At 33.9% G+C, this 26,897-nt stretch overlaps 3 protein-coding genes across 3 annotated transcripts; 2 read left to right on the top strand and 1 right to left on the bottom strand.

The window, feature by feature from the left end:
- Nucleotides 1-16,402: 16,402 nt before the first annotated feature.
- On the bottom strand, nt 16,403-17,816 carry ONS95_014835 (uncharacterized protein; the record flags this gene model as incomplete). The annotated part of the gene is made up of 1 exon (XM_058508515.1): nt 16,403-17,816. Exon 1 carries the CDS (start codon nt 16,901-16,903, stop codon nt 16,403-16,405), a length of 501 nt encoding a protein of 166 aa, XP_058356202.1. The 5' UTR covers nt 16,904-17,816.
- Nucleotides 17,817-18,593: 777 nt separating this feature from the next.
- ONS95_014834 (uncharacterized protein) lies at nt 18,594-19,625 on the top strand (the record flags this gene model as incomplete). Its single annotated transcript, XM_058508514.1, has 1 exon — nt 18,594-19,625. The coding sequence occupies one exon, from the start codon at nt 18,594-18,596 to the stop codon at nt 19,623-19,625; it is 1,032 nt and encodes a 343-aa protein (XP_058356201.1).
- A 4,216-nt stretch (nt 19,626-23,841) lies between these two features.
- ONS95_014833 (uncharacterized protein) lies at nt 23,842-26,820 on the top strand. The gene is made up of 5 exons (XM_058508513.1): nt 23,842-24,237; nt 24,298-24,660; nt 24,713-24,793; nt 24,845-25,376; nt 25,427-26,820. The coding sequence occupies exons 2-5, from the start codon at nt 24,469-24,471 to the stop codon at nt 26,362-26,364; spliced, it is 1,743 nt and encodes a 580-aa protein (XP_058356200.1). The 5' UTR covers nt 23,842-24,237; nt 24,298-24,468; the 3' UTR covers nt 26,365-26,820.
- The last annotated feature ends 77 nt before the right edge of the window (nt 26,821-26,897 follow it).

Genomic DNA, 26,897 nt, shown 5'->3' with positions numbered 1-26,897 from the left:
TTAAGCTTTATCTTTTATCTAGGGATCTACTTTTAACTAGATTAAGATCTTTCTCTTAAACTATATTTAGAACTAAATTAAGAATAAGAGAGTCTCTATAATAATAACTAAGGAATCCTAGAAGATCTTTATAACTTTTAAAGGTTTTAAGTATAAGATTAACTATATCTTTAGTAATATTAATTAGAACTGTACTACTAAGCAGAATATCTAGAACCTAAAGTAGATTAAGTTAGTAACTATATATACTACTACCTTCTAGTAATTTATAAATCAGATTAGCTAGAATAATAATACCCTTTAGATATAGTACTATAAAAGGTTAAAAAATAAAGTAAAAGATAAGATATTAAAATCAGATATATCTACTAACTTATAAGAACTTATTAAGATAGCTATTAAAATCGATAACTAAAACTATAAGAGAGCACTTAAGAAGAAAAGCTAATACTACTCCGGAATATATATATACTAAGAAAAAAGAGATAGTAATAAGAAACTATTCTACCTTTAGGAAATAGAACTTAATATAATATTCCGGAAGCTAAGTTATTAAGGAAAGCTATATAGCGATAAGTTATCTAAGAAAGTTATAAGTAAGTAATAAGAGAAGAAGCTATACTTTAAGTATAGCTTTTTTAGTTATATAGCTAGCTCTTATTAATAAAAGAAATTATAGATAAATAAGAAATATACTAATATAATAAGATATAGCTCTTATAATAAACTAATATAATAACTTACTACGATATATTAATATATAACTATAGATAAGCTTAAAGAGAATTATATCTATACTTAGTTAAGTGATTCTAATAATAATAAGCGAGATTCCGTGAGTATTATAGATTAGCTTAAGTAAAGTGTTATTAGTACGCCTCCTAAGGACTATATATATTAAGATAATAATAGCTCTAGACTAGATAATAATATAGAGCTAATACTAAGTAATAATAAGAAGAAAGCCTAGGAACCTGAGTAAACTCTAGAATTAAGACTATCTTAATCTAAACTCTTAGGGCTAAGAGTAAGTAAAACTTAAGAAGTTACTTAAAGAGAAAAGAGCTTATATTAAGTTAGCTATAATACTTACTACCAGACTAATATAGCTACTAGGGTTACTTATTAAGAACTAAGCCTTATTAGCTTAGGGAGTCTACTATAGGAAATAAAGTATAAAGTAATCTATAAGGACTATAAGTATATCAGATAGAGAATAACTAGTAGCTAGGAAAGACTAATAACCTTTATATAGTACTTACTACTCTAGTATACTACTATTCTTAATACTAGCGTGCTACTAGAGGTAAGTAAGGAATAGGAAATTATAGCAGAAAACTAATATTATAAGATATAAGTCTATGTTAATAATAATAGTTAGTATTATTATAAGATATATAACCTAGTAACTTACACTAGACTTAGAATAGGACTTATATATAAGGTTAGCTTAAGCTATAGTAATTAAAGAGTATAAGAGAATATTCTTAACTATAGTATATATTAAATATATTTCTATATATAGTAACTTACTACTATTAGAGATAAGTATCTTATATTAGAAGTTAAAATTAAAGGAGTTAAGCTTTAAGTAATAATAGATTCTAAAGTATAAAAGAACTTTATATCTCTTATTATTATACTTAAATACTATCTATTAACTAAAGTAAAGAATAAAAGGTACTATCTAGTACTAGTAGATAGTAAGATTACCTCTAATAGACTAATTAAAGTCTAGACTACTCTAGTCTATATAAGTATTACTAAGTACTCTGAAATAATCTAATTTGATATTACTAAGATTAGAAAGCACGATATTATCCTAGGATTACTATAGATAGAAAAGTATAACCTTATTATTAATTAGTAAATAAGAAAGCTTAAGTTTAGTTATTATAGAAACTACTATTACTTACTAGGAATAAAAGTAATAAGTATTTAAGAGGTTAGTGCTACTTCTAAGGAAAAGCTTAGATACTAAGATAAGAGTCTACTAATAAAGGATATACTATTAGTATATAAGAAGTTTATAGTACTATTTAAGAAATAATAAGGTATTAAAGCCTTATTAAAATACTAGGACTATAATTATCAGATCGAGTTAGAACTAAGTACTAAGCTAATATTCTAACTACTTAAGGAATATTTAGTATTAGACTTAATAATAATTAAGTAATATATTAATAAAAACCTAGTAAAGAGATTTATCTAAGAGTCTAAATCTCTATAAAAGAGTAATATCTTATTTATAGAAAAAAAAGATAATAGATAATAAATATATATTAACTACTATTAATTAAATAATACTATAAAGAAAGATTATTATATACTTATTAAACACTAGCGCTATATAAGCCTATCCTAGGTTTAGTATATACTTAGTAAGTATACTATATATATATAGTATACTCTTAGCCCCTGATTCTAAGGAGTAATACTCTTTTAAATATATTTTTTAATATTATAACTTCCACTTAATTAAGTAAGCCCTTTATTATATAAAAGCCTACTCTACTACTATATAATAGTTAAGAGCTATATCTATCTCCTAAGTACTTAGTATATATATAGTTCTATTACTTTAGTTAAGCTTTTAACTAGAATCTCTTAATTATTCCTTAATTCCTAAATCTTTATAACTTTTCTATAATTATATCTACTTTCCTAATAGATTTAGAATCTAAATAATTACTTAGTACTAATACTATATACTTAAAACTAGAAGACTTCCTTACTTAAATAAAGTACTTAATACTAAGTATAAATATTCTAAGACTCTAGCTTTATATTAATCTAAAAGCTCTAAATACTCTTTCTCTTACTTAAATCCTTAATAAGCTCCCTTAGATTATAAAGTAAATCGTAGCTAATATAATAGCTTATAAGATAAAATTATATAAAATTTCCTATACTAAATATAAAATAGAGCTTATAAGCTAAGTAATAGTATAAGGTTTAAGAACTCTATAGAGCTCTTTAAGTAAGAACTCTAGATCTCTTTAAACTATTCTAAAAGCTTTAATATAAGTTATATTAATAAAAGCTTTAGATTATAAAGTAATAATAAAAGCTAAGTAAAAGCTATAGAAGATAAATACTAAGATCTAGCAACTTCGAATAACTTAGTACTAAAAGCTTTATAAATAGATTAAGAAGATAATAACTAAATAATACTTTAAAATCGTAAGCGTAGAAATTATTACTAATAAAAGCTTTAATATCTAAGTACTTCTTTAATTACTTAAATATATCTTAAATTAGATAGATAGTACTATCTAAACCTTAATTAGAAGTAAATATTAATTATCACTTAAGTTAGTAAAAGAAGCTAAGCTTAACCTTAGGACTTAGATTATATTTTACTAGAAGCTTATATATAAGAGTATCTTATATTATATTTCAGATATAGATAGAATACTTAGGATTATAGATTTTCTAATTACTATAAGCAACATTAATTATATATAATCCTATAAGTACTATCTCTAATTTAAGGAAGCTAATAATCTTAGAAAAGAGTAGCTATATATCTTTTTATAGCTTATATAATTATTCTATATAAAGGAAGTTAATATATAATATTATAAGCTTATAAGTAGTAAAAGTAAAAGATATAGTTATTTTATTACTCTTAGAGAAAAAAATAGTAAAAGATAAAGTTCTCTTACTTTAGAATCTAGTAGTAAAGTAAATTAAGCGCTTAGGAAAAAGTACTTATACTCTTATAATAGAATATATAAGTAAGCCTCTAAAGATTATAATAAGCTCTAGTTAGTAGTATATAGAAAACTCTTTACTAATACTAGTAAGTATAAATTAAACTTAAGTAAAGAGAAATTAGAAGAGATTTATAAGCGCTTTATAAGTAAATACTAGAAGCTACTTAAAATAAAGTTTAGAAAAAGTACTAACTTATTACTTCTACTAGAAATTAAAAGTATTTTATAAAAGTAAAGATTAAGTAAATCTTTAAATAAGCTAAAGAGCTTCTTCCTTAGAAACCTAATAGATAAAGAAGAAAAATAGCCTAGTAATAATTATATTTATATACTCTTAGACTTAGACTAAGTATTCTAGCTTAGAGTCTACTTTACTTAAAGAGCTTATAAGTATTACTTATTATTAGTAAGTACTTTTCTAAATAATTATAAAGCTGTTAATTTTATTAATAATAGCTTCTTATTAGAACTAAGCTTATTTATAAAAGCGGATCTATATAATACTATAAAGTATAAAAGCTTCTAGTTACTAATTATTAGATATAGTACTTACTTACTTAGAAATATACTTATTAGAACAGATAGGAATACTTTTAACCTTATACTTATAGATATAGCTATAGTTAAGGGATTCTATATAAATATTATTTTAAAAGCTTATCTCTAGAATATAAGCTTATAGTACTATAAGATAAATTATATACTTAGATAATATAATAATAATTAGCTTATAAGAGATTATCTAGTAATCTAATAGCTTATTTATAAACTTAATCTTATATTCTTTAAATATAATAAGCGTTTAAACTACTCTTCTAACCTTTATAAGATCCTATTTAGTAAAGCTAGTATTATAGTATTTATAAGTATAAATTATCTAAGGAATTAAGTATTCTACTTATCTTATAATTATAATAAATCTTACTTAGATTTAGAAATAGTATAATATCTATAATTAAAATACTTAGGTCTAGATACTCTTTAAAAGCTAATAAAAGCCTTAAGAGAAGTAAGAATAACTAATACTATAGGATACTTAAAGTATAAGTACTATATACTAGTATATATTACTTAAGTTATATCTTATTACTTATTAAAGCGAAGATTAGTAAAGCTATTCTAGAGGATTAATTAAGATCTATTTAACTTCTTAGAATACCTTAGAAACTACTCTTAGCTCTTAGTACTTAAATATAAGTATAATAGACTACTTATTAGCTATATATTCTAATTAAAATCTTATAATAAAGTATTTAAAAGTATTAAAAGCTTTAAGCGCTAAGTATATAATTAGTTTAAGCTCTTAATCTATAAATTTAAGTATAATTAAAAGAAAGTAGTTATTATAATTTAAGGATTTATAAAGTATAAGATATAAGTAAATAAGCTTAGTATTAAGCTTAAGTTCTCTCCTACTATTATATATAAATCAAATAGTATAGTAGAATAAGCTAGCTAAAAGGTAATTATATAAGTAATAAAAATATAGCTATTTATAAATCTCCTTAAAGAACTTAGATTAGAATACACTTTAGTAAGTATCTACTTTTATAATAAGTGCCTTAGTAAAATATAAAATTAGAGATTACTACTAGAGATTAATAACTAGTAGTTTTATAACTACTTTTAATAGTATAATCTTATAATTATAACTTATATAACTATAGATTTTAAACTTAACTAAAATAGAATCTATATATATAAATATAAGATATACTTACTAATAGTAGAATAAGTACTTAGAAAAGAAAAAAGAGTATTTAAAGTTAATATATATATATATATATATATATATTAGCTACTTTATAAGTTTTTATACTTCTAATATCTATAAGATCTAAGTACTATAGCTTAATTATATTATTATTACACGGAATATTCACTTTAATAAAGGAAGCTTTTATATCTCTAAGGAAAAAGAAGTAAAGATCCTTATTTAAGATACTTAATTACTTACTAAGCTCCTATAAGAAGATAAGTAAATAAAATATATCTTAAGTAATATAAAGAGTATTCTTAGTAATAAATAAACTAAGCGTATAACTATATTAAATAAAAGGATTCTACTTAGTCTCTATAAGCTTTTAAAGTAAGCTCTATTTATAATTATTAGTAGTAAAAGTTAGAACTTAGAAGTAAAAGATTATACTAGAAATCTAAGTATTATAATTAGACTTCTAACTTTAGAAAATACTCTTAAACTAAAATACGCACTTAGTAGTTAAAGAGATAATAAGTAGTTATTAATAAGTATATCTAATTCAGGACTTACTCTAAGTATAAGATAGAATCTTAAGGAGTTAAGCTAAAATAAGTATAAGTAACTTATAGATTTAGAAATAAGTATACTATAGAACTAAGCGAGGAATCTGTTTTATTAAATAAGAATCGAGATATAAATTCCGATTAGATTACTTCTAATAATAATAAGAGAACTTATATTAGTACTAGCTATAGTAAGAGTACTGAGAGAATAACTATAAGTTAGAATAATAGGAATATTAAGAGCTAATACATATATATAAAAGCGCGCTAAGAGCTTACTAAATAATAGTTTACTAAGCTTAAATACTAGAAGTAATATAAGAGTAAAATAAGAGCGTAAAAGAAAAAGTAAAGAAGAAGTATTTATAACACTTAATATTATCTTTTAAGAAATATATAAGAGTAACTTAAATATTAAAAGTAACTCGAATCTTAAGAGTAATCCTTCTAAAGGTATATATATAAATCTATTATATAAGCTAGATTAGCTTCTTACTACTTTTATACTTAATTAGTATAAGATAGTTAAAAAGTAAGAAAAGCTTAGATATATAATATAAATAATATAAATAATAGTTATAATAGTAATCTAAGTAAGTTATTTAGTATTAGATAAGAAGATCTTACTTCTTAAAGTTAAGGTTTAAAACTTACTACTAGAGCTAAAGTAATAGATAAATCTTAAGAATTATTTAATAAAGAAATAGTTTATTTAAGATATATATTTGGAGATAAGGAATATAGATAAATATAAATATTAGAAGCTAGAAGTATATAACTCTAAGCTAATAAGCTCACTTATTCCCTTAATATAAGTATTTAAGTATAAAGTAGATAATAATAGATATATAAGTAGATATTAATCTTATATTATTATTTATAAAGATCTTTAGAATAAGAATATAATTATATTAATATATATAAGTACGCTCTTAGTAAAGTTATTTCATATAGCTATAGCGCTTATAATAAAATTTAACTTAGAAATTAAATACTTTAATATAATTAATACTTTTATTAATACTCTTAGGGATATTAATAATAAAATTATATACTATTAGTTCTCTCTTAGGTTCTAAAAGCCTAGCTTTATACTATAAGTTAATTAAGCTCTCTATAGAATAAAAGACTTACTATACTTTTAGTATAAGTATATTAATAGTACTTTAATAGATCTAGAGCTTTCTTTATACTTAGAGAAACCTTATATATTTTTATAAATAAGAAGTATAAAGTACTTATCTTATTTTATATAAATAATATCTAAGTACTCTATTATTATAATAATTATCTACTTAGTAAGTAGATTATTAGTAAGCTAAAGAAAGTATATAATATATATAATCTTAGAGATATTTAGTAATTCCTTAGAATTAAAGTAATATAAGATAGAAAATATAAGATAATTACTTTTATTTATAACTAATATATTAAGAAAATCACTTATAAGTTTAAGTTAATAGATAAAAAGTACTTAAGTATACTACTTCTACTTATTAATTTTTAAAAGTATATAAGATAAGCTACTAAGAAGTAAATTAAGGCGTTTTAAGAGTATATAAGCTTAGTCTTATATATAATAATTATTATAAGATTAAATATAGCTTTTACTACTATTATATTCTTAAGGTTTATAATAAACTTAGGACTTAAGTATTTTACTACTATTTATTAGCTTATATATTACCTCTTTAGAATATATTTCCTAAGTATTATATATAATAGAAAATATAAAAGCTCTCTTATATATATATCTAATATATCTTTTACTAATAATATAGAAACGCAACACTTATTATAAGAATATATAATTATAATATTTAGTAATCTAATAATCTAGAAAGTAAGCTTATAAGCTATAGTAACTACTTTAATAATAGAAGCTAAATTACTCTTATTAGAGTATATAAGTAAAGAAGTAATAGCTCTATAATAATTCTTTAGAGATCTAGTACTTAAAATTAGTAAGATATAAGAGATTTTTTATAATAATTAATAGATAATTAAGCCAGTTATAAGTAAGAATAAAAGGATTATAATAAAACTTTATTATATAGATATTTAAAATATATAGTTAAAATAAGAATATACTTATAGATTATTTAAAGTAACTTATATTCTAACTACTAATATACTTACTAATAAGCTTATAAAAAATCTATTTTATTAGAAATTTAAATACTTTAAAGCTTTTCTTAACTTTAAAGATTATATATTAATAATAAAAGAGCTTTAATTATAATTATTTTAAGCTATAGTTTAAAAGAGTTATATAAACTTTTTATTTATACTTTAAATAAAATAAGTATCTTTCCTTTAGAATACTAAAAGATCTACTTAATTCTACTATAAGCTTAAGTAAATCTACTTAGAGCTTAGTAGAAATCTAGTAAAAGTCTATTAATCTAATATAAAGATCTATTATAAATTCTATAAACTAAAGTAAAGATCTAGTATAAATCTTATAAAGTAAAGAAAAGATCTAGTAAAAAACTAAAGGAAATCTATACTTTAGCTTATATAAGCTTAGCTATCTACTAGTTAATAAAGATATAAGAATACTAAAAGTATTTATAATACACTTCTAATTTAATATAAATATCTTACTAAATCTACTAAGTCTATTATTATTATTATTATTCTTCTTACGCTTATAAAAGAGATATCTAAGATATATTAAGATCTTACTAAACGAATTATTATCCTTCTTATTCTTCTTAAAGCGCTTAGTCTTAAAAGTAACTCGTAAAGCCTAGTAGTTCTATACTTAGTCTTATTATATATTAGCTATAAGATCCTAAAACTAGAAAAGGTTTAACTTATAGTCTTATTATTCTTATTAATAATAGTAATTAAACGTATAGTAATAGAAGTAATTATATTAAATATAAGAGTATATATATAACTAAATATATAATTATAGTAGTAATTACTACTTAAAGTAGTATTAGTATAGTAATAACCTTTATTATCTTTACTAGAGAGCGCGGACTAGATATATTTAAAGTATAAGTAAGTAAACTTATTTCTTATAAGTATTATTAATATATATTAATAATATAGATTTTAAAAAATAATTACTTAAGAAGTAAATAGAATAATTACTTACTTTTAACTCTTTTTATAAGATTAATCTTCTTATATAACTCTAATTTTATTAGAAGATTAATAGAAGTAAGAGTAATTATAGACTTATAAGATAAATCTAGAGTAATAGTAGTTCTCTTCTTTCTACTAAGCTTAAATATAATAATTAGTAAGAGATTATTAATAAAAGGAGAATAGCGCGAATAACTTAATAAGAGAGTAGATAAATAAGTATAAGTATAAGATATAACCTTAAAAGGAGAAGAAAGCTTATTATTATCTTTATTATTATTATAAGTATTATTATTAGCTTTACTAAGCTTATCTTAAGAAGAACTAGAATATAAAAGTAAAGTAGGAATAAAAGTAAAGAGCTTATTATAATCTTCTTTATTAGATTATATAATAACTTCTTTATTTAAAGCAGAATCTTTATACTTTTTATTAGCTTTCTATATATAAGTTAACTAAAGTAAACTCTATATATATATAAGAAATATATATCTCTACTAATAATAATTATATAAGGAAATAAATATTAAAGAATAAAAATAAAATATAAATTACTTACTTAGCTAGCTAAATAATCTCTAATTCTCTTAGTTAAAGTAGAAATAATAAAGAAACACTTAGTAGAGAATCTCTTTAGTATAGACTTCTTCTTAGAAGATTTAAGAGTAAGTTAATAAGATATAATAATATAATAAAGGGATTAATTACTTAAAAAAGTATTAGAAATAAGTAATAAAAAAAGGAAAGAGAAAGAAAGTAAAAGTAGAATATAAGCGCGAGTATATAGTATATAGTAAGCTTAAAGTTATAAGGTTATAAAGAGAAGATTATATATATATATATATATATATATATATATATATATAAGTATATAATATAATCGTAATTACTTAACTTATAAATAAATTACTAACTAGATTACTTAAATTAGCTAATTAGGAGACTCCTTTAAGTATAATAATAATTACTTACTATTATACCTTCTAAACTTATATATAATTACTTAATCTAGCTAATTAGTATACTTATAGCGTAATAAATACTATATAATAGCTATAGAGCTTTACTTTAAATTTAATAATACTCTATATATAGAATATATATATACTACTTAGATTTAGATACTAGAATAATTTCTATTAAGAATCTTATACTTAGATCTCTATATATTCACTTAGTTTAATTAGATTATATATAGCTTTAAAGTATATTTTAATATTTAGATTTTATTTATTTATAAACTTACTTAATTAAGTAATACTTTACTTTTAAGTATATCTACTATTATATATAATTATAATATATTTCTTTTATTACTAAGTATATAAGTAGCTAGATATAAAACAGTTACTATTATACTTATCTAAGAAGTATAATTACTATATAGAATACTTGTTATATTAGACTTAATCTTATATTTAGTATATTTAATAGTAAGCTCTTATAGATTCAAATATACTATAAGAGTATATCGAATACTAGCGCTGTATAAGCTTATCCTAAGTTTAGTATATACTTAGTAAGTATACTATATATATATAATATACTCTTAGCCCCTGATTCTAAAGGGTAACACTCTTTTAAATATATCTTTTAATACTATAACTTCCACTTAATTAAGTAAGCTCTCTACTATATGAAAGCCCACTCCACTACTATATAATAATACTACTGTTAACTAAAGAGCTATAAGATAAACTTATTAGAGCTAAGATTTTCACTTAGCTTAACCTACGAGAAGTATATAACCTTATTAGGATAGCTAAGAGTAAAGAAGAGAAAATAGTATTTTATATTCGTTTTAGTTACTATAAGTATATAATTATACCCTTTAGCTTAACTAATATACTAGCTATATTTCAGTGTCTAATTAATAATATTTTATAGCTTTACTTAGATATAATATATATATACTATTTAGATAATATACTAGTCTACTCTAAATCAGAAGAGTAATATATAAAGGATATTATAGCTATCCTCTAGAAGCTAGAAGATATCTACTTATTACTTAAACTAAAGAAGTATAACTTCTATATAAATAAAGTTATCTTCCTAAGCTATATAGTTACTACCGCAAGATTAGCTATAGATTTTAAAAAGATTAAAGTAATTATTAAGTAAATAAAGCTTATAAATATTAAGAAAGTATAATTATTCCTTAGGTTTATTAACTTTTATAAGCGATTTATTAAAGACTACTTAAAAATCGCTAAGCTACTTATAGAGTTAATTTATAAAGATAAGGAATTCTACTAGTCCGATAGCATATAAAAGGCGTTTAAAGCACTTAAATATAACAGTCCGGTATTTACTTGCTATAAATACAGAAAGCTACAGTTGATCTCTGATAATCGAGAAGTAGGTATATCACGTAAATAGGAAGATAGTTACTAAGTATTAAAATACTATTTAAAGTTAAGTATAAAGCTCCTATCTAATAGCAGATATATTAGTTTTATATAGAACCTTCGTTCGCCTTAGATCCCTTAGGATACTAGATCCTTAGATCCTTAGATCTGTTTTCCTATAAGGGGATCTAAGGATCTAGGGATCTATCACGTGACTTATCGTCTACTATAATCTAAGTAACTATTACTACTAAAGCGTGAGTATATAGTAGTACTACTCGCTTATCCTATTATTATTCCCTAGCTAGTACTACCTTATTAGTAGTACTGCTCCCTCGTTAGTACTAATACCCCTATAGTACTACTAATAGTTTTATTATTATATAGGTGCTAACTGAACTATAGCGCCAAGGGGTCCGTAATATTAAAGTAGCTTTTATTATAGAACTAGTACTTACTTCCTTTACCTCTAATAAAGAAATATATATAAAGATAAATTCTTTAGACTACGCTATTAAAGCTATACTTAGCTAGCTAAGTAAGAGTAGAAAATAGTAACTAGTTACTTACTATTTATAGAAATTATTACTAGTAGAACTTAATTATAATATATATAATAAAGAGTTACTAGTAATTATAGATATAGTATATAAATAGAAAGTCTACTTTAAGGGCGCTACTTATAAAGTGTAGATCCTAATAGACTATAAGAATCTTATTTATTTTATAACTACTAAGGAACTAAACTAATAGTAAGTTTATTAGTATAAAATACTCTCTACTATTAAGCTTCGAATTTCTTATATTAAAGGAATAGAAAACACTAGAGCTAACGCTTTAAGTAAGAAACTAGAATATTTTATAAATAAAACTTACGAATCTTATACTATACTATAAAAGGATAGTAATTTACTAATAGTTAATTACTAATAACTAGCCTTAATAAGCTAAGTTACTAAGAAAATCTAGAAGAGCTATACTAATAACTTAGTTATAGCTAAATAAAAGAAGTAACTAAGTAAAGGATTCTCCTTTACCTTAGGTAGTACGCTTTTATACTAAGGACGAATCTATATATCTACTAGGGATAAGATTAAATTTATTATATACTAGTATAAGCTACTTGCTTATAAATACTAGGAGGTAGCTAAAGCGCTATCTAAGCTATCTAGGGAATACTATTTCCTAGGTATAAGAAAAGTAGTTAAAGATATAGTAGTATTATACGATATATATATCCGGAATAAGATTATATACTATACTCTATATAGACTTATAAAGTTACTAATAATACTACTTTACTTATAGAAATTAATTACTTTAGATTTTATAGTTAAGCTACTACCCTTAAAAGACTTAGTTATAAGAATTATATATAACTCGATCTATATAATAACAGATAAGTTTATAAAGTATATATATATAGTACTAGTACTTAGGATATAAGATACGCCTATAATAGCGTAAGTATTCCTTAGAATAATCTTTATAAGTTATAGAATACTAGATAAGATTATCTTAAATAGAAATAAGCTCTTTACCTCGAAGTTCTAGAAAACTCTTATTACGCTCTTAAGAATAAAGTAGAAAATATCAATTATATTCTATCCTTAGACTAATATATAGATAGAATAAATTAACTAGATAATAGAGACTTATCTTTAGTATTATATAAACTATAAGCAGAATAACTAGATATAACTACTCTTACTTACTTAGTTTATATATAATAGCGTGAATTAGAAGACTATTAGAGTATCACTATTCTACGCGAATTATAAGTATAATCCTATAGTATATAACTTACTAATAGCTAGTTAAAGTACCGCGTAAGAAGCTATATTATAAGTAAGTAAGCTTAAGTAGCTCTATAAAGAGTTATTAGCTAATATTCTCTTTATTATATAGAGATCTATAATCTACTATAATAGAAAGTGTAATATAAGATTAATACTTAAGAAAGGAGATAAAGTCTACTTACTTAGAAAAAATATCGTAACTAAATAACTAAGTTATAAACTAGATTATAAGAAGCTAGGACTATTTAAAATTACTAAAGTTAAAGGACTAGTTAATTATTAACTAGCTCTACTAAAAATAATAAATATCTACTTAGTATTCTATATATCCCTTCTTAAACTAATACCGCTAAAAGCACTACTTACTTCTATTACTAAAGTATAACTAATTAATCTAAATACTAAATACGAAGTAAAAGCTATCTTTAACTATTAGAACTACTATAGTAAGCTATAATATTTAATTAAGTAGAAAAAGTACTTATAGTTAGAAAATACCTAGGAACCTAAATCTAACTTCTACTACTCTAAGTTATTATAAAGTTTCTATTAATAAAACCTAAGTCTTCCTAAAAAGAGTTTCTAAAATTAAGTAATAGCTTATTAATAAGTAGGAACTTAGAGAGATTACTAGTAGATAGTAAAATAAGTAGTTAAGTAGTAGAAGCTTACTTCTCTCTCTCTACTACCTCTTATACCTTTACTTTTTCTACTTTTTCTTTTACCTTAGCTTTATCTAACTTATCTAAAGTTCTTAGACTATAATAAAGTATTTCCCTTTCTTACTTATAAAGCTTAGCTTAGTACTACTTAAGCTCACGGATATAAGCTAAGCTAGCTATAGCTACCTTAAAAGCTATATCTCTCTTAAACTTTAAGCGATCTTCCTTTATCTAAAAGCTTTAGAGATTATTAATAGAAACCTAAAGAGTATTATATTTCATACTATAATAGATATACTTCTTATACCTTTAGGACTTCTTATTTAAGACTACGTAATTACGATAATAGTAAATATAATTAGAATATAGTATACTAAGCGAACTATAAGAGTTAATTATTTTAGTAAGTACTATCCTTTATTTATATTTAGTAGTTTTAAAGGATATAATAAAAGAAGAAGATAGCTATAAGTTATTATTAATATTTCCTTTAGTATACTTAAGTATAAGGACTACGCTAAGTAAGAAAGGGGATAGTATTATAAGCGTACTTAGAAGGAGTATTATATATATCTTAGCTCTAAGGCTTAGTAGCCTTACTATATAAAGAAGCTAAGAACTAGGAATAGAATTATAAGACTATATATTATATAATAGTATAGAGCTTTTAGAACTATAAGATCTAAGGTTCCTAGAGCCTTAGAATTATAAGATTTATAGAGATCCTTAAAGAATAAAAGTTCTATATAAGACTAGTATATCTACTATTAAATAAGAGCTTTATACTTAACTTTAAATAGTATTTAGATACTTAGTAACTATCTTTCCGTTTATATAATATATCTACCTCTTAATTATTAGAGATTAACTATAGCCTTCTGTATTTATAGCGAGTAAATACCGGACCGTTATATTATCTATAAACTTTCCTTTTTACTAGTACTCTTTTAAGTAGTTCTAATTCGTAATAAAAAAGCTCTACTTGTTTATTTTATTTATATAAGAAAGAAATAGCTTATAGTTAAAAGTATAATAGTAATAGCTATATTAAGTAAAGGTATTTAGAAGAGTTCTATTATAATACTTAAAGTAGAAATACTTATAGATCTCTTAGAGGCTTAACTATTAATAGTTAAAGTAGCTTATAAACTACTTAATAATCTCTTAAACTTAAGTATCTAAGATCTTTAGAGTTATACTTAAAAGCTTTAATAATTAATTAAGTTTATTAAAGAAATATTAAGCTAAAGAATATAAGATTCTAAGTTTATAAGTAGTACTCTATTAAGAATAGCTCTCTTTAAGAAAAGTTTTATAATATATATAAGTAAGTATTTTATATATCTCATATATTTTAATAATATTTACTATATATAATTAATTAGGAGTTATTATTAAATTAATAATAGAGGTATAGGTTCTATAACCTTCGATAATACTCACCGCCTAGTATAAGTAAACGAGACCTACTTTCCACCCCCTTCCGTACCTGTAGGTAAGGTACCTCCGTAGGTAAGGTAGGTAGACGCGCCGAAGGAGTCATATGTCACTTGGGAGCATCTGTTGCGATCGTAATAATACCTACTTAATAATGGAATACTTGTACGGTAGTAGTAAGACCTCTCCCTGGCTGAATTTAAAGTTAAAGTTTCTTTGGAGTTCATGCTGATGTTGATCCTGACGGGGTCTCCGATCCAAGAATAGACAATTAAATTTACAATACTGTACTGTACTGTACTGTATGAGAGTTTTCGCCTCAATCGCTTTTGGGGAGCCTGTACTAGTACTGCCAAGTGGACTGTAGCTTCCATTCATTGCTTGCCCTCCGAGCCCTCGACTCAGTACCTACCTAGCTTACCTACCTGGTACGAAAGGTACCTACCTAGTCTTGTCTCGTCTGGTCCTGTTGCCTCAGTTTTTTTGCGTCCAGTCGGGCAAAGCGAGATCGGCCGCAGTGGAAGGCTTGACTTGACTTGCGGGACTTCCAGCAGTCCCCTCGCCCCTCGCCCCTCGCCCCTCGCCCCGCCTCCCCTACGCCCAAGCCTTCGCCGGAGCTACAGTACAGGCAGCCTGGTAAATTTACTCCGTACTGTACTGTACTGTACTGTACTGTGCCAGGACAACTGTGGCGGGCAGCACTGGGGAAATTTGCCCACCTGAGTTACTTCGTACCCTAAATTTACCTACCTGCCTACTTACTGCACCCGCGAGCGGTGATAATGGAAATAAGATATCCACTACCTAGGTACTCACTAACTGAAGATACCCTACCAAACCATAAGGCGGACCGATACCTTGTGTTCTGTTATGCTACCTACGTTACCTTATGCTCCGTTGTGTCCAGATTTTGGTGCCTGACTACAGTGCCTGAGTGCCTAGCACAGTAGGCAGTATGTAGGTGGGTAACTCACGTTCGGTTGTGCCTCGCCTCACCTCGCCTCGCCGTGCCACAGGTGGATGTTTATGCATCTAGGTCCACTACTCTGTTCCATTAATAAGTGATTTCATCAAGTCAGTGAGTTCGCTTCGGTAAGTGGTGTGTGGCTGGTTGGCTGGCTGGTTGGCTGGATGTGTGGAGGTAGATTCCATTTCGGATCTTCTTGGTCTAGTCTCACATGCCTTTCCCTTCCCTCAGCCAATGGCGCGCCAGAAGTGACTTGAGACTGCAAGCGCACTTTTTCGCCAAAAGCATCGTGAACGAATAAGCTCTGCAAACACGTCCAACATCTCACCTGACGGACGACGGAAGCCGCCCCTTGCACAAGGATGGGACGAAGGGCAACGAGATCCAGAGGTCCAGCACGCTTCGAAAGGCCAGGAAGCTCCCATGGAGAGCTTCGCCAGACAGGGGCCGTGAAGTGGAGAGATGTGCAGTCCGAGACGATGGATGGTGGATGATGGATGGGATTCAGAAAGGAGGAGCCAGCCTTCGAGACCAGCATGCGGCATGAGCAGGAGACGATAGACAAGTGGGAGAGAGACAGACAACAAGCGCGACTACTCACCATCACCCTCACCAGCTCCACGAGCACCAGCGAGAGACCGGCTGGTCTTGCCCCTTATACCTACATTACCATACCATACCATATCATTTAGGAGAGACTTCGGGAGGGGAAAATTACTCATGCAGGAGACTCACTCCTGGTCTGGCATGATGCTCGACCAGAGACCCAGTGCTGGCTGTTTCCTCCGTTGAAGCTGGAGAGGCTGCAACACAGGATACTGAAATACGGGCACAGCCTATGACGAGCTCAGGACAAGAATGCCTTTTGTGTTTCATATACGACTACCTGTCCTGATCACGGCATCTGTCGCACTGTGCGGTCTCTGCACTGCGCATGCAAGACATCCGCCGTCAGTGGAAGTGGACGAGTACATTCTGTCCTCCGTACTTGCTCTGGGGCTACACGGATTATTCCGGGTGCCATATCCTCTACTTCCTTCACTCTCTTCTTGCTTTCTGTCTGTCCTGAACTGAAGGACGCAGTGAGTCGGCGACATGGCACGCGGCACTTAAGTGGCCCTGATGGAAGGATTTTTTCAAGGCTCAGCCCTAATCGCTCTTAATCTTGCCATAAAGGACACCAAATCTTCTGGAAGCGGCCCCTGACAAGGCCAGAACATCTGGAGAAGGCCGTTGTGACATCTGACTGGAAGAGCCGCTGGATGCAATTTCAGGAACGTACAGTGCAGTGCAGTGCAGTGCAGTGCAATAACAATGGGCGCGGCTGATCTGACAGCCCTCGAAACCAGACTAGTAACTGTCTGTTCTGCAGCGATGCCCAAGCCGGCAGAAAGAAGCGCAGCAATCATTTTTGGCTTTCCGTTCTCCAGCGCTTTCTTCTTTCAGTAGTGACGGCGTCGGCGTCGGCGTCGGCGTCGGCATGGGCCTGAGCATGGGCATGGGCATGGGCATGGGCGCCGCGACGCCTCGCGCAGCTTTCTGCAAGTGCAGGGGACTTATGCGGGCTTGCATATGTAGCGTGCAGCTTCAGCTGCGACGGTCAGTCAGTCATGGACTCATGGGCATATGCTGCCTGGCTGCGTAGACGTGGGCATGGCATGGCATGGCATGGGATGCCTTCCTTACCTCCCGAGTCCCAATGGAACCGACCTTCACCGTACACTGTACTGTAGTAGCACTCCACCGAGTCCACTCTAGTACTCTGCGCCTGTGCAGTGCGACGGTGCGCACTGCGTACCTGACGGGCAGCTTCTCTTCTCGGGTGGCTGTGCAGTGCTGAGCTCGTCAGTAGTCCCAGCCTAGCACCGTCGCTGCAGGTGAACTGCGCTGCTGCCCACCATGTCTCCTGAGGTACGTAAATTTAGGTAGGCAGGCAGGCGAGGCAGGCGAGGCAGGCAAGGCAGGTAGGCAGGTAGGTAGTAAGCAGGTATATTTCCTGTCCCCGCCTTCGTGAGGTTTCTCTCTTCCTCCCTCCCTCCCTCCTCCCTTACCCTCCTCCCTCCTCACGACGGTTCATTCGTCCCTCTCAGGCGCAACTTTAATTCATTCCCAACTCTGGGATCGCCACCTCCTCGTACGCTTCGTTTGTTCTTTCCTTGTTATACCTTTCTTGTTCCCCGACTTGTTCCTTTGTTGCTCCTTCATACACGCCTCCATATCCGCCATCCTCGAACCACTTGTCGCTTCTTGTTTTCGATCTCACTCTCGTGTCCTACCCCCACACAAACCTCCCGATGCCTCCTCAGCTTTTACCAGCCTCGGCGGCAGCCTTCGCGCCTCGAGCGACATCCGTCAATGTCGTTCTTAGTTCAAAGGTGGAGCCATGGTTAACACAAACGCTGAAGCGTATAAACCGTATCAAGCGTCCTCTCAACAGTGTACCTCAACATCAGAGATGTCTAACAGAAACATTGTCATCATCGAGTGCGATATGGACTCTCACCTCGCTCATGGTACCGAAGGCTCCAGAATCGGAATTGCGCAAGGATGAGAACCCTTTGATTGAAGCTCTGTTCAATTACCACTTCCTTCACATCGAAGCATACATTGTCCATGTCGATATGGTACTGCGGAACGAGGTTGCATTCAAGCTCACGCCAGACTCAATAGAAGCCCTGATCGAGTATCACAAAGACATACACTGTGTGGACATTTCCGCCAACACGTACAACTGGTCTGAAAAGGAGCTACAAGTCAAGAAGATGCACGAGGAGTTTATCCAAGCCATCAACAAGTTTGTATACCGGACTCATGTTTCTGCCCTGGAAGGTCTTGAGGAAGATGGTGCTGGGGAGCTACTATGTGGGAAGAGTGAGGAGGTCAAGTCCAATATTATGGGTCTCTTCCTTCCATTATTACCTCCGCCACCCAGGATTATCGATGTTGTTCGACCACCCCCATTGCTGCCCAGCTCACCTGCTGGAGTGAATTGGTGGTCGCAATCTAATCTCTCAGTATCGGTACCTGCACCTGTCGAATCTTGGAGAGTGATCTCTTCGAGTCCAAGCACGACGTCATCAGTCGACTCGAACTCATTATGGGCTAGCATGGGACTGCACGAAATACAATTACCGTCCCCTACTCCATCCTACAGCCAGCCATACTCGACCTCGGGGCTCTTCTACTCGTCGCCTCAAGTCAGTGCGCCGATTCCGTCCCTTCCGCTCCCAAGTATGTTAGCACAGCAGCAATGCGGTGTTAGTGCTGGGTACGGAAATTTTGGCCATAGCTGGGACAGGTACCAAGAGTATGCGGCCACCATGTGACAACCAAGGCCCAGTACTCTCACAAACTACTCTACTGCCCATTCTGGGTACTAGCACGGGCACCAACGATCGTTTCCACACACGGCTTCACTCTTGAATACTGGCATCCAAAAATCCGTTTGAATAGACCACCGTCGGGCGAAACTTAGCGGCATAAAGATACCTAATCGAGGTGTACATCGGCGTTCTTGCATCAAACTCATCAGCGACTAAACGACATGTTCGGGAGCAACAGAACATCCCCTGTTTGCCTTTCTTAAGTACATAATGAATGCTGGTTTTCCTTTGTTCGTCTGGTTGATAATTTAGCGTAGCGAGTTTTGCTTTTTGGGTCGGATTGCATGTCAGTTTCTTGATAATATATCACAACACAGCCGCTAGCTCGGTTTTCCTTTCTACAGCATTTGGCAGGACCGGGCGGGGTATTTCATGGGCATTTCCGGGAAACTCGAATCTATAAAGAAGGACCCAAGAAGGGGAACACGCAGCAATGCAGGAGCCGGCGCGTCAAGATATATTTTTGATTTTCTTTCTGATTCGGGGTTTAGCTCCCGATCTCGTTCGTCACGCGGTCATGTCTGTTACGGTCTTTTCATGGTTCATACCAATGACTTTCATCTCAGCCAATGGATGGCTTGATGTCTCTTTTGTGTCTAGATCGGGGTTCAGGGTACTGCGATGGTCATGATAAGATTGGGAATAATGGACTTACCGGGCTGGAGGGCCTGCAAGCAGGCCCTTCTCAGTATAGCACGCTTGCGTGCTGACGGCGACGGGGAACACGATAACAGACCTCAGCAACACGTTTTCGCTGAGCGAAATCGACGATGCAATGTTAGGTCGACCTGCCCTACTTGTACGGCAACCTATTCACGCGTTACCCCCACCTTCGAGATCAGGACATTCTTGCGAGTCGGGAATGTCTGGATGACGGTTGGCTTCGGGATGAGAATGATGGGGAAACCGGAAGGAAAGGGCTGTAGCTCATCCCACTATATTCTCACACATTGCATGTACTGTATCCTTAATCCTAGGACGCCTCTAGGATGTCGGACAACAAGCAAGCTGTGTGAGGGCGCTTAAACTGCCGTGCAGTGCGAGCATGGGATGCTGGGGTTGCGAACACGCAATCGTCCTGGAGGCGAGTAGCACATTATTCTAGTATTAACAGTAATTGAAAAGAAAAGAAAAACTCATCCTCACATATTCGTCTTCATTGTCCTCGTCGCGCAAGTGTTGTCTACGCACGGAAAATCAATGAGGGAAGACGACATGGTGCTTCCAACTCATCTCACGCGCGGTATTTGCCCGATCAACGAGCGAGACAATAAGCAACAGTCAGAATGCAGGTCAGATCAGCTCCTGCATGCCCTTCTTGCGAGTGTTTCCCGCTAAACGTTGGAACTAAACTCATTGGACATGATAAGATTCGTGACGCTGACTGAGGGGCAATTGAAGTCGTTCCTTCTTTCGCCGTTGCCTGAAATTTGTACTCCGTATATGTTTTTTCGCTTTCCTTCTGACCCATATGATTGCAGTTGTTTGAAACGCTCGCATCTAGTCGCTTACACCAATTAGAGGCTCACCTGTCGCTGGCGTGACGCCCTGAGTATTTTGGGATGAGCTGATATAACAGTACAGCAGGCTTGATCAGGGATAGTATGGACTGCACAAAAAAAATTCTCATTCTGGGGTCCCTCCCCTTGGTGGAGCATTCAGATTTCACGGTGCGACAAATGGAACAGCGAGCCTTTATCATGTTTTACTTCAACATATATCGATCCAAGCGGTGTCATATCCACTTTGATATCAAAGATTAGTCTTTTCATCTCTCGCCGCTTGAACATCTGCTTGTTAGAATCCGGAGAGGTTGGGAAGTTGACGCGCCATAGAACTCGAATATTGGCTCTATCTTGAATGGGAGTCTCGCAAGCCACGGGTGCAACGGTTCCGTCAGGTAGCGAAGTTTCTGTCTAACCTGACGCTCTTGTATACACAACAAGTCAACACTATTAAATTGACACCTTACCTCGGTCGAGCCTAGATTGTCAACTGTGATTTCTTACTCCTGTTACCCGAATTCTACACTACCGCAATTCCGAGTTCGAGAGTTACGAGCACGAATACAAACTGCGAAATCATGGAGCCAGCAAACGACTCGATCTGATAAAGCGGAGAACCAAATAGACGCTCAGGTTTTCGACTACATAATGAACGCAATTGCACTCCAAGGTCGAGGAACGTATGCTGGATTGTCCAACACCACCTACCTGCTAAATACTCGATTTCTGCAATGAAAACACAATGCTATCTAAACTTTCTCCTTCGCCTCTGAAAGTATGATCTGCTAGGAACTGGTCTAGACCGGCTGTACTCATGTGGATCAAACTTCATGGTTCTTTGACGAAGAAGACCTTGGATAATACTCTGCTCGCAAACTCGGAGCTAAAAATACAATATTGAGCGACTAACACACGAGGAAGGTGGGGATCGAGCATAAGAAGCTGTATCAGCGACAATATGAAGTCTTATTGACTTGGGAGTGTCGGTTGACCAAAGACAAGCGGGAATGGGTTTGTTTACCTTATTCACAGACATATGAGAAAAAAGCATGGGTAAGCGAGGCATTACACATCCACTCGAATGTTGGGACTTTCAGTACATCATTATACATGCATAAGGCGATTGCAGATCATAGTTGTCTCTGTTGTAATTTCGATAAAGGGTGTGCTGATTCCACCCGTGGTTACTATCATTATGCATTGCTGCACATGTCTCCGCTCTGGACCGCAGTCCTACTTCCAATCGCACAAAAACACGGATCGTCCCACGAAATATTGATTGCCAAGATAGTAGGCCTATGAGATAAGGACAATACGAATCCTCATTATCAGGTTAGCATTTTAGGATACCTCCATCATGTCGGTGAACACGGAGAAGCCACGTTCCTTACACAACCTGGATTACTTCCGTACGAGCGTGGAGGGACGGACAATGGTCCCTAATACCCTGTGGGAGTTAAGGATCTTGCGAGCGAGTATCGAAGTCTGAACCCTGGTTGTTAGGATTCGGACACATCCACTGTGAAGCCGGAGGTGGAGTTAACGCCGATGATGTGGACAGAGCCCAAGTAGGTCATGAGGTCACCTCCAGAACAAAGTCAGAATACGGATAATCACTATCAAAAACATCAGGGTGGTGCAAGCGATCTCTGGCACCTGGAGACAAGAGAGGATATAGCCGATGAGATACAAGGGGCGGCAGCATATCCGAATCTTTCCTATGGCATTTTACAATTCCCACCTAACAACCTTGGAAATATCCTGTCAGTTCTGAGCACGAGCAGGAACCCTTCCCGCTTTCGCTGCTTTAGCCTTGTGGCTCCTTGGTGACCCGGTCCATGACGTTTGTGGGGTCAGAATTTCCCTGTATGCACCCTGTAACAACTAGATTGGCTCTGAGTAGGGTAACATCGCCGCGTCCTCATGGACCTTTGGGGACACCGCAATTTCAAGTCGATCAGGCGCCAACTCAACACCGCCTTCCGAATAGTTGCAAAAGGCGGCACTGAATCGATACGCTCTCGACGGTTTCAAAAGGTGTCGCTCATGAAGGCTTACTACTGCAATGGATTTCTGGCGCCAAGAACTGCACATGGCGAACAAGATTATATAGTGTTTCAGCATCATAACTCTTGATGTTTTTGAGGACTGTTCATCACTCAAAATGTGAGTACTACCGGAGGCTTCCCAAGATGGTGTCAATGGGTGCCGCTTTTCGTTTCCATCCCCAAACCCCATGTCTTACATGACGGAGCCCTCGCCGAATTGGGTTATTGCTATCGCAATGACCGTCCTTTACTCCTGGTTGTCCTTGAAGGAGCCAGACTTTGACTGCTGGGCGATTTGCGCTTTTCATGAGCTCCTTCCATATATTGTACGGGACGCACTCTCGTTCTGCCCCATCTTGCCACTCACAGCTCAGCTCTCATTGCAAGCTTCTGGTATTTTCCCTTTCCCAGGACGCGTTTGAGGAGATACCCAGGAGTCTGATTAAACCATAATCTTTTCTACCAGTCGTTACTGTTTTGACAGTGGCCCAAATGGCGCGAATTAGCCTAGTTTCTATTTTCCCGGCCCTCCTGTTATTGAGCAGCGCACTCGTCAATCGTCCAGACTTTGCGTCCAATATCTTCTTTCTGGATAATCAAGAAAGAACATCTTTAGAAAAGCGGGACGATGTGCCTGCAGGCTTCGTTGCGAGTCCTTACTACCCTACTCCAAAGGGTGGGTGGAGTCCAAGTTGGTCTGCATCATACGCAAAAGCACAATTGGTCGTTGCGAACATGACCTTGGCTGAAAAAGTCAACCTTACTACTGGAACTGGACTGCTCATGGGTCGCTGCATTGGTAATACCGGGTCAGCCCTTCGATTCGGTATTCCAAGTCTATGCTTACAAGATTCTGCTCTTGGTATTGCTGCCACTGATAATATTACTGCTTTTCCTGCTGGAATAACCGTAGGTGCAACCTGGAATAAAGCCCTGGCTTATGCAAGAGGAGCTGCTATTGGTGCCGAAGCACGTGGCAAGGGTGTGAACATTCAACTTGGGGTATGCGTTCTCTCATCCGTTGTAAACAAAATGCTCGGTTATGGTACTGACTTAGGTTAGCCGGCTGTTGGACCACTTGGTCGGAAGCCTCGTGGAGGAAGAAATTGGGAAGGATTCGGAGCTGATCCCGTACTTCAGTCTTGGGGTGGAGTAGAAACGATCAAAGGCATTCAGGTGAGGAGGGCCTTCACCTTGTTGTTCCTGGGCATTGGGCTTAGCACATGACAGGACATGGGCGTGATTGCCACTATCAAGCATTTTATAGCGAATGAGCAGGAAGCCTATCGCATGGATATTCCGCCTCATGGCCTGATGAAAGCACTGAGTAGCAATCTTGACGATAGAACGCTTCACGAGCTCTATGGGTGGCCATTTGCGGATGGCATCAGAGCAGGAGTCGGAGCAGTTATGACTGCGTATAATGTCAGTGACTCGCAGGTGATAGCGCCCACAGATGACAACTGACAATCCAAAGGATGTGAACGGCAGTGCTTCATCTCAAAACAGTAAAATGATGAACGGCATTTTGAAGGACGAGATGGGATTTCAAGGGCTTGTGAGTTGATCACCCACCGCCACATGTCAGGCAATCTACTAATGCCTTTAGATTATGAGTGACTGGTTGGCTCAGATCGGCGGAGTTAGTTCAGCTCTGGCTGGTTTGGACATGGCTATGCCAGGCGACGGCTCGGTTCCACTGTTTGGAGTCACGTACTGGGGCTACGAACTCTCCACCGCTGTTCTCAACGGTACTGTCCCATTGGAACGTTTGAATGATATGGTCACAAGAATCGTTGCTACTTGGTATCAACTCGGGCAAGACGATCCGAGCTTCCCAAAGCCAAACTTCTCAGCCAACACTGCTGATGCCAGTGGCCCCTGCTATCCAGGCGCTCTATTCTCGCCAACTTGCGTTGTCAATGAGTATGTCAATGTGCAAGGAAACCATGCCACTGTCGCCAGAGAAGTTGCAAGGGAGGCTATCACGGTGCTGAAGAACGACAACAAAACGCTGCCACTGTCAAGCAAATCAGTACTCAAGATCTTTGGCACGGATGCCCAGAAGAATCCGGACGGCATCAATTCTTGCAATCAACGCTCGTGTAACAAAGGAACGCTTGGCATGGGTTGGGGTAGTGGTAGGTTTTCCGCAAATAGCGACATGGACAACTGCTGACTAGCTACGTAGGAACTGCAAACTATCCATATATGGACGATCCTATCACTGCCATCAAGCTCAAAGCCGCCAATTCCACCTACTACAATACTGATTCATTCCCGTCCGGCATCATTGCCATGCCCACAGATATCGCTATCGTCTTTATCAGTAGCGATTCGGGTGAAAACCAGTATACGGTGGAAATGAATAATGGCGATAGAAGCTCTGATGGTTTACGAGCGTGGCACAAGGGAGATGATCTTGTCAAAGCAGCAGCAGCCAAATACTCGACAGTCATCGTCGTTGTACATACCGTCGGTCCCATTCTAGTGGAGAGCTGGGTTGATCTGCCGTCCGTGAAAGCAGTTGTTTTTGCACATCTACCAGGACAGGAGGCTGGAAACTCACTGACAGATATCCTCTTTGGAGACTACTCTCCGAGCGGACATCTTCCATACTCAATTCCCAAGACTGAGTCAGACTACCCAGCCTCAGTCAGCCTCATGGGATTCCAATTCTTCCAAGTACAAGACACCTTCTCCGAGGGATTGTACATCGACTACCGGTATCTGAACAAACTCGCCATTCCACCTCGCTATGCATTCGGTCATGGCCTGTCGTATACAACGTTCTCCAAGACCAGTGCTACTGTCACCGCTGGTAAAGCCATGACTTCTGTTCCTCCGGCAAGAAGGCCCAAGGGATCAGCTCCTACGTACAGTAAGGCAATCCCCTTACCTGCCGAGGTAGCATGGCCAACAGGATTCGACAAGATCTGGCGGTATCTCTATCCATACCTCGATAACCCGCAAGACATATCATCAAAGAAGGCATTCACCTACCCCATCGGATATCAAACCACCCCACAACCCGATCCTGTTGCTGGTGGTGATCAGGGCGGTAATCCAGCTTTGGTGAGCATTTTTTGTCGATATTCTATAATATTTCAGGAACATGTGTGTGAGTAACCACGCTAACTTCTCCCAGTGGGACGTAATGTTCACAATTTCCGTTAAAGTGACCAACACCGGCACCGTGGCAGGAAAGGAAGTCGTAATGGTGTACGTACAATACCCTAGTGACAATCCTTGGGACACACCAATCATCCAACTCCGGGCCTTCGAAAAGACGGCTACCCTGGCCGCAGGTGCAAGTGAAACGGTGATTCTGGAGCTCACAAGAAGAGATCTGAGTATCTGGGACATCATCTCGCAGAATTGGATTATCCCTGTCAGCGGCTCGAAACCGTTCTTGTTTTGGATTGGGAATTCAACTGCTGGATTGTCGTTCGCCTGCGAGAGTCTGAGTAAACATTGTAGTGATGGAAGGATGCCACCAGTAGTGTGAAGAGAAGTACAGTTGTGGTGTAGCGTACTATTTCAAAGTCGTCGTCAAACCCAAATTAAAAGTCATCACCAGCAGTGAAAAGCCGAGTGACGAGCTATGACCATCTACCATGCCGATGATACCAGTCCTGCATTCGCTAATTTTTAGCGCCATT

This window comes from Cadophora gregata (genome assembly GCF_030347475.1).
Source record: "Cadophora gregata isolate MNR1 chromosome Unknown scaffold_9, whole genome shotgun sequence".
Taxonomy (NCBI): Eukaryota; Fungi; Ascomycota; class Leotiomycetes; order Helotiales; family Ploettnerulaceae; genus Cadophora; species Cadophora gregata.
This window is presented reverse-complemented; position numbering and strand designations above follow the sequence as displayed.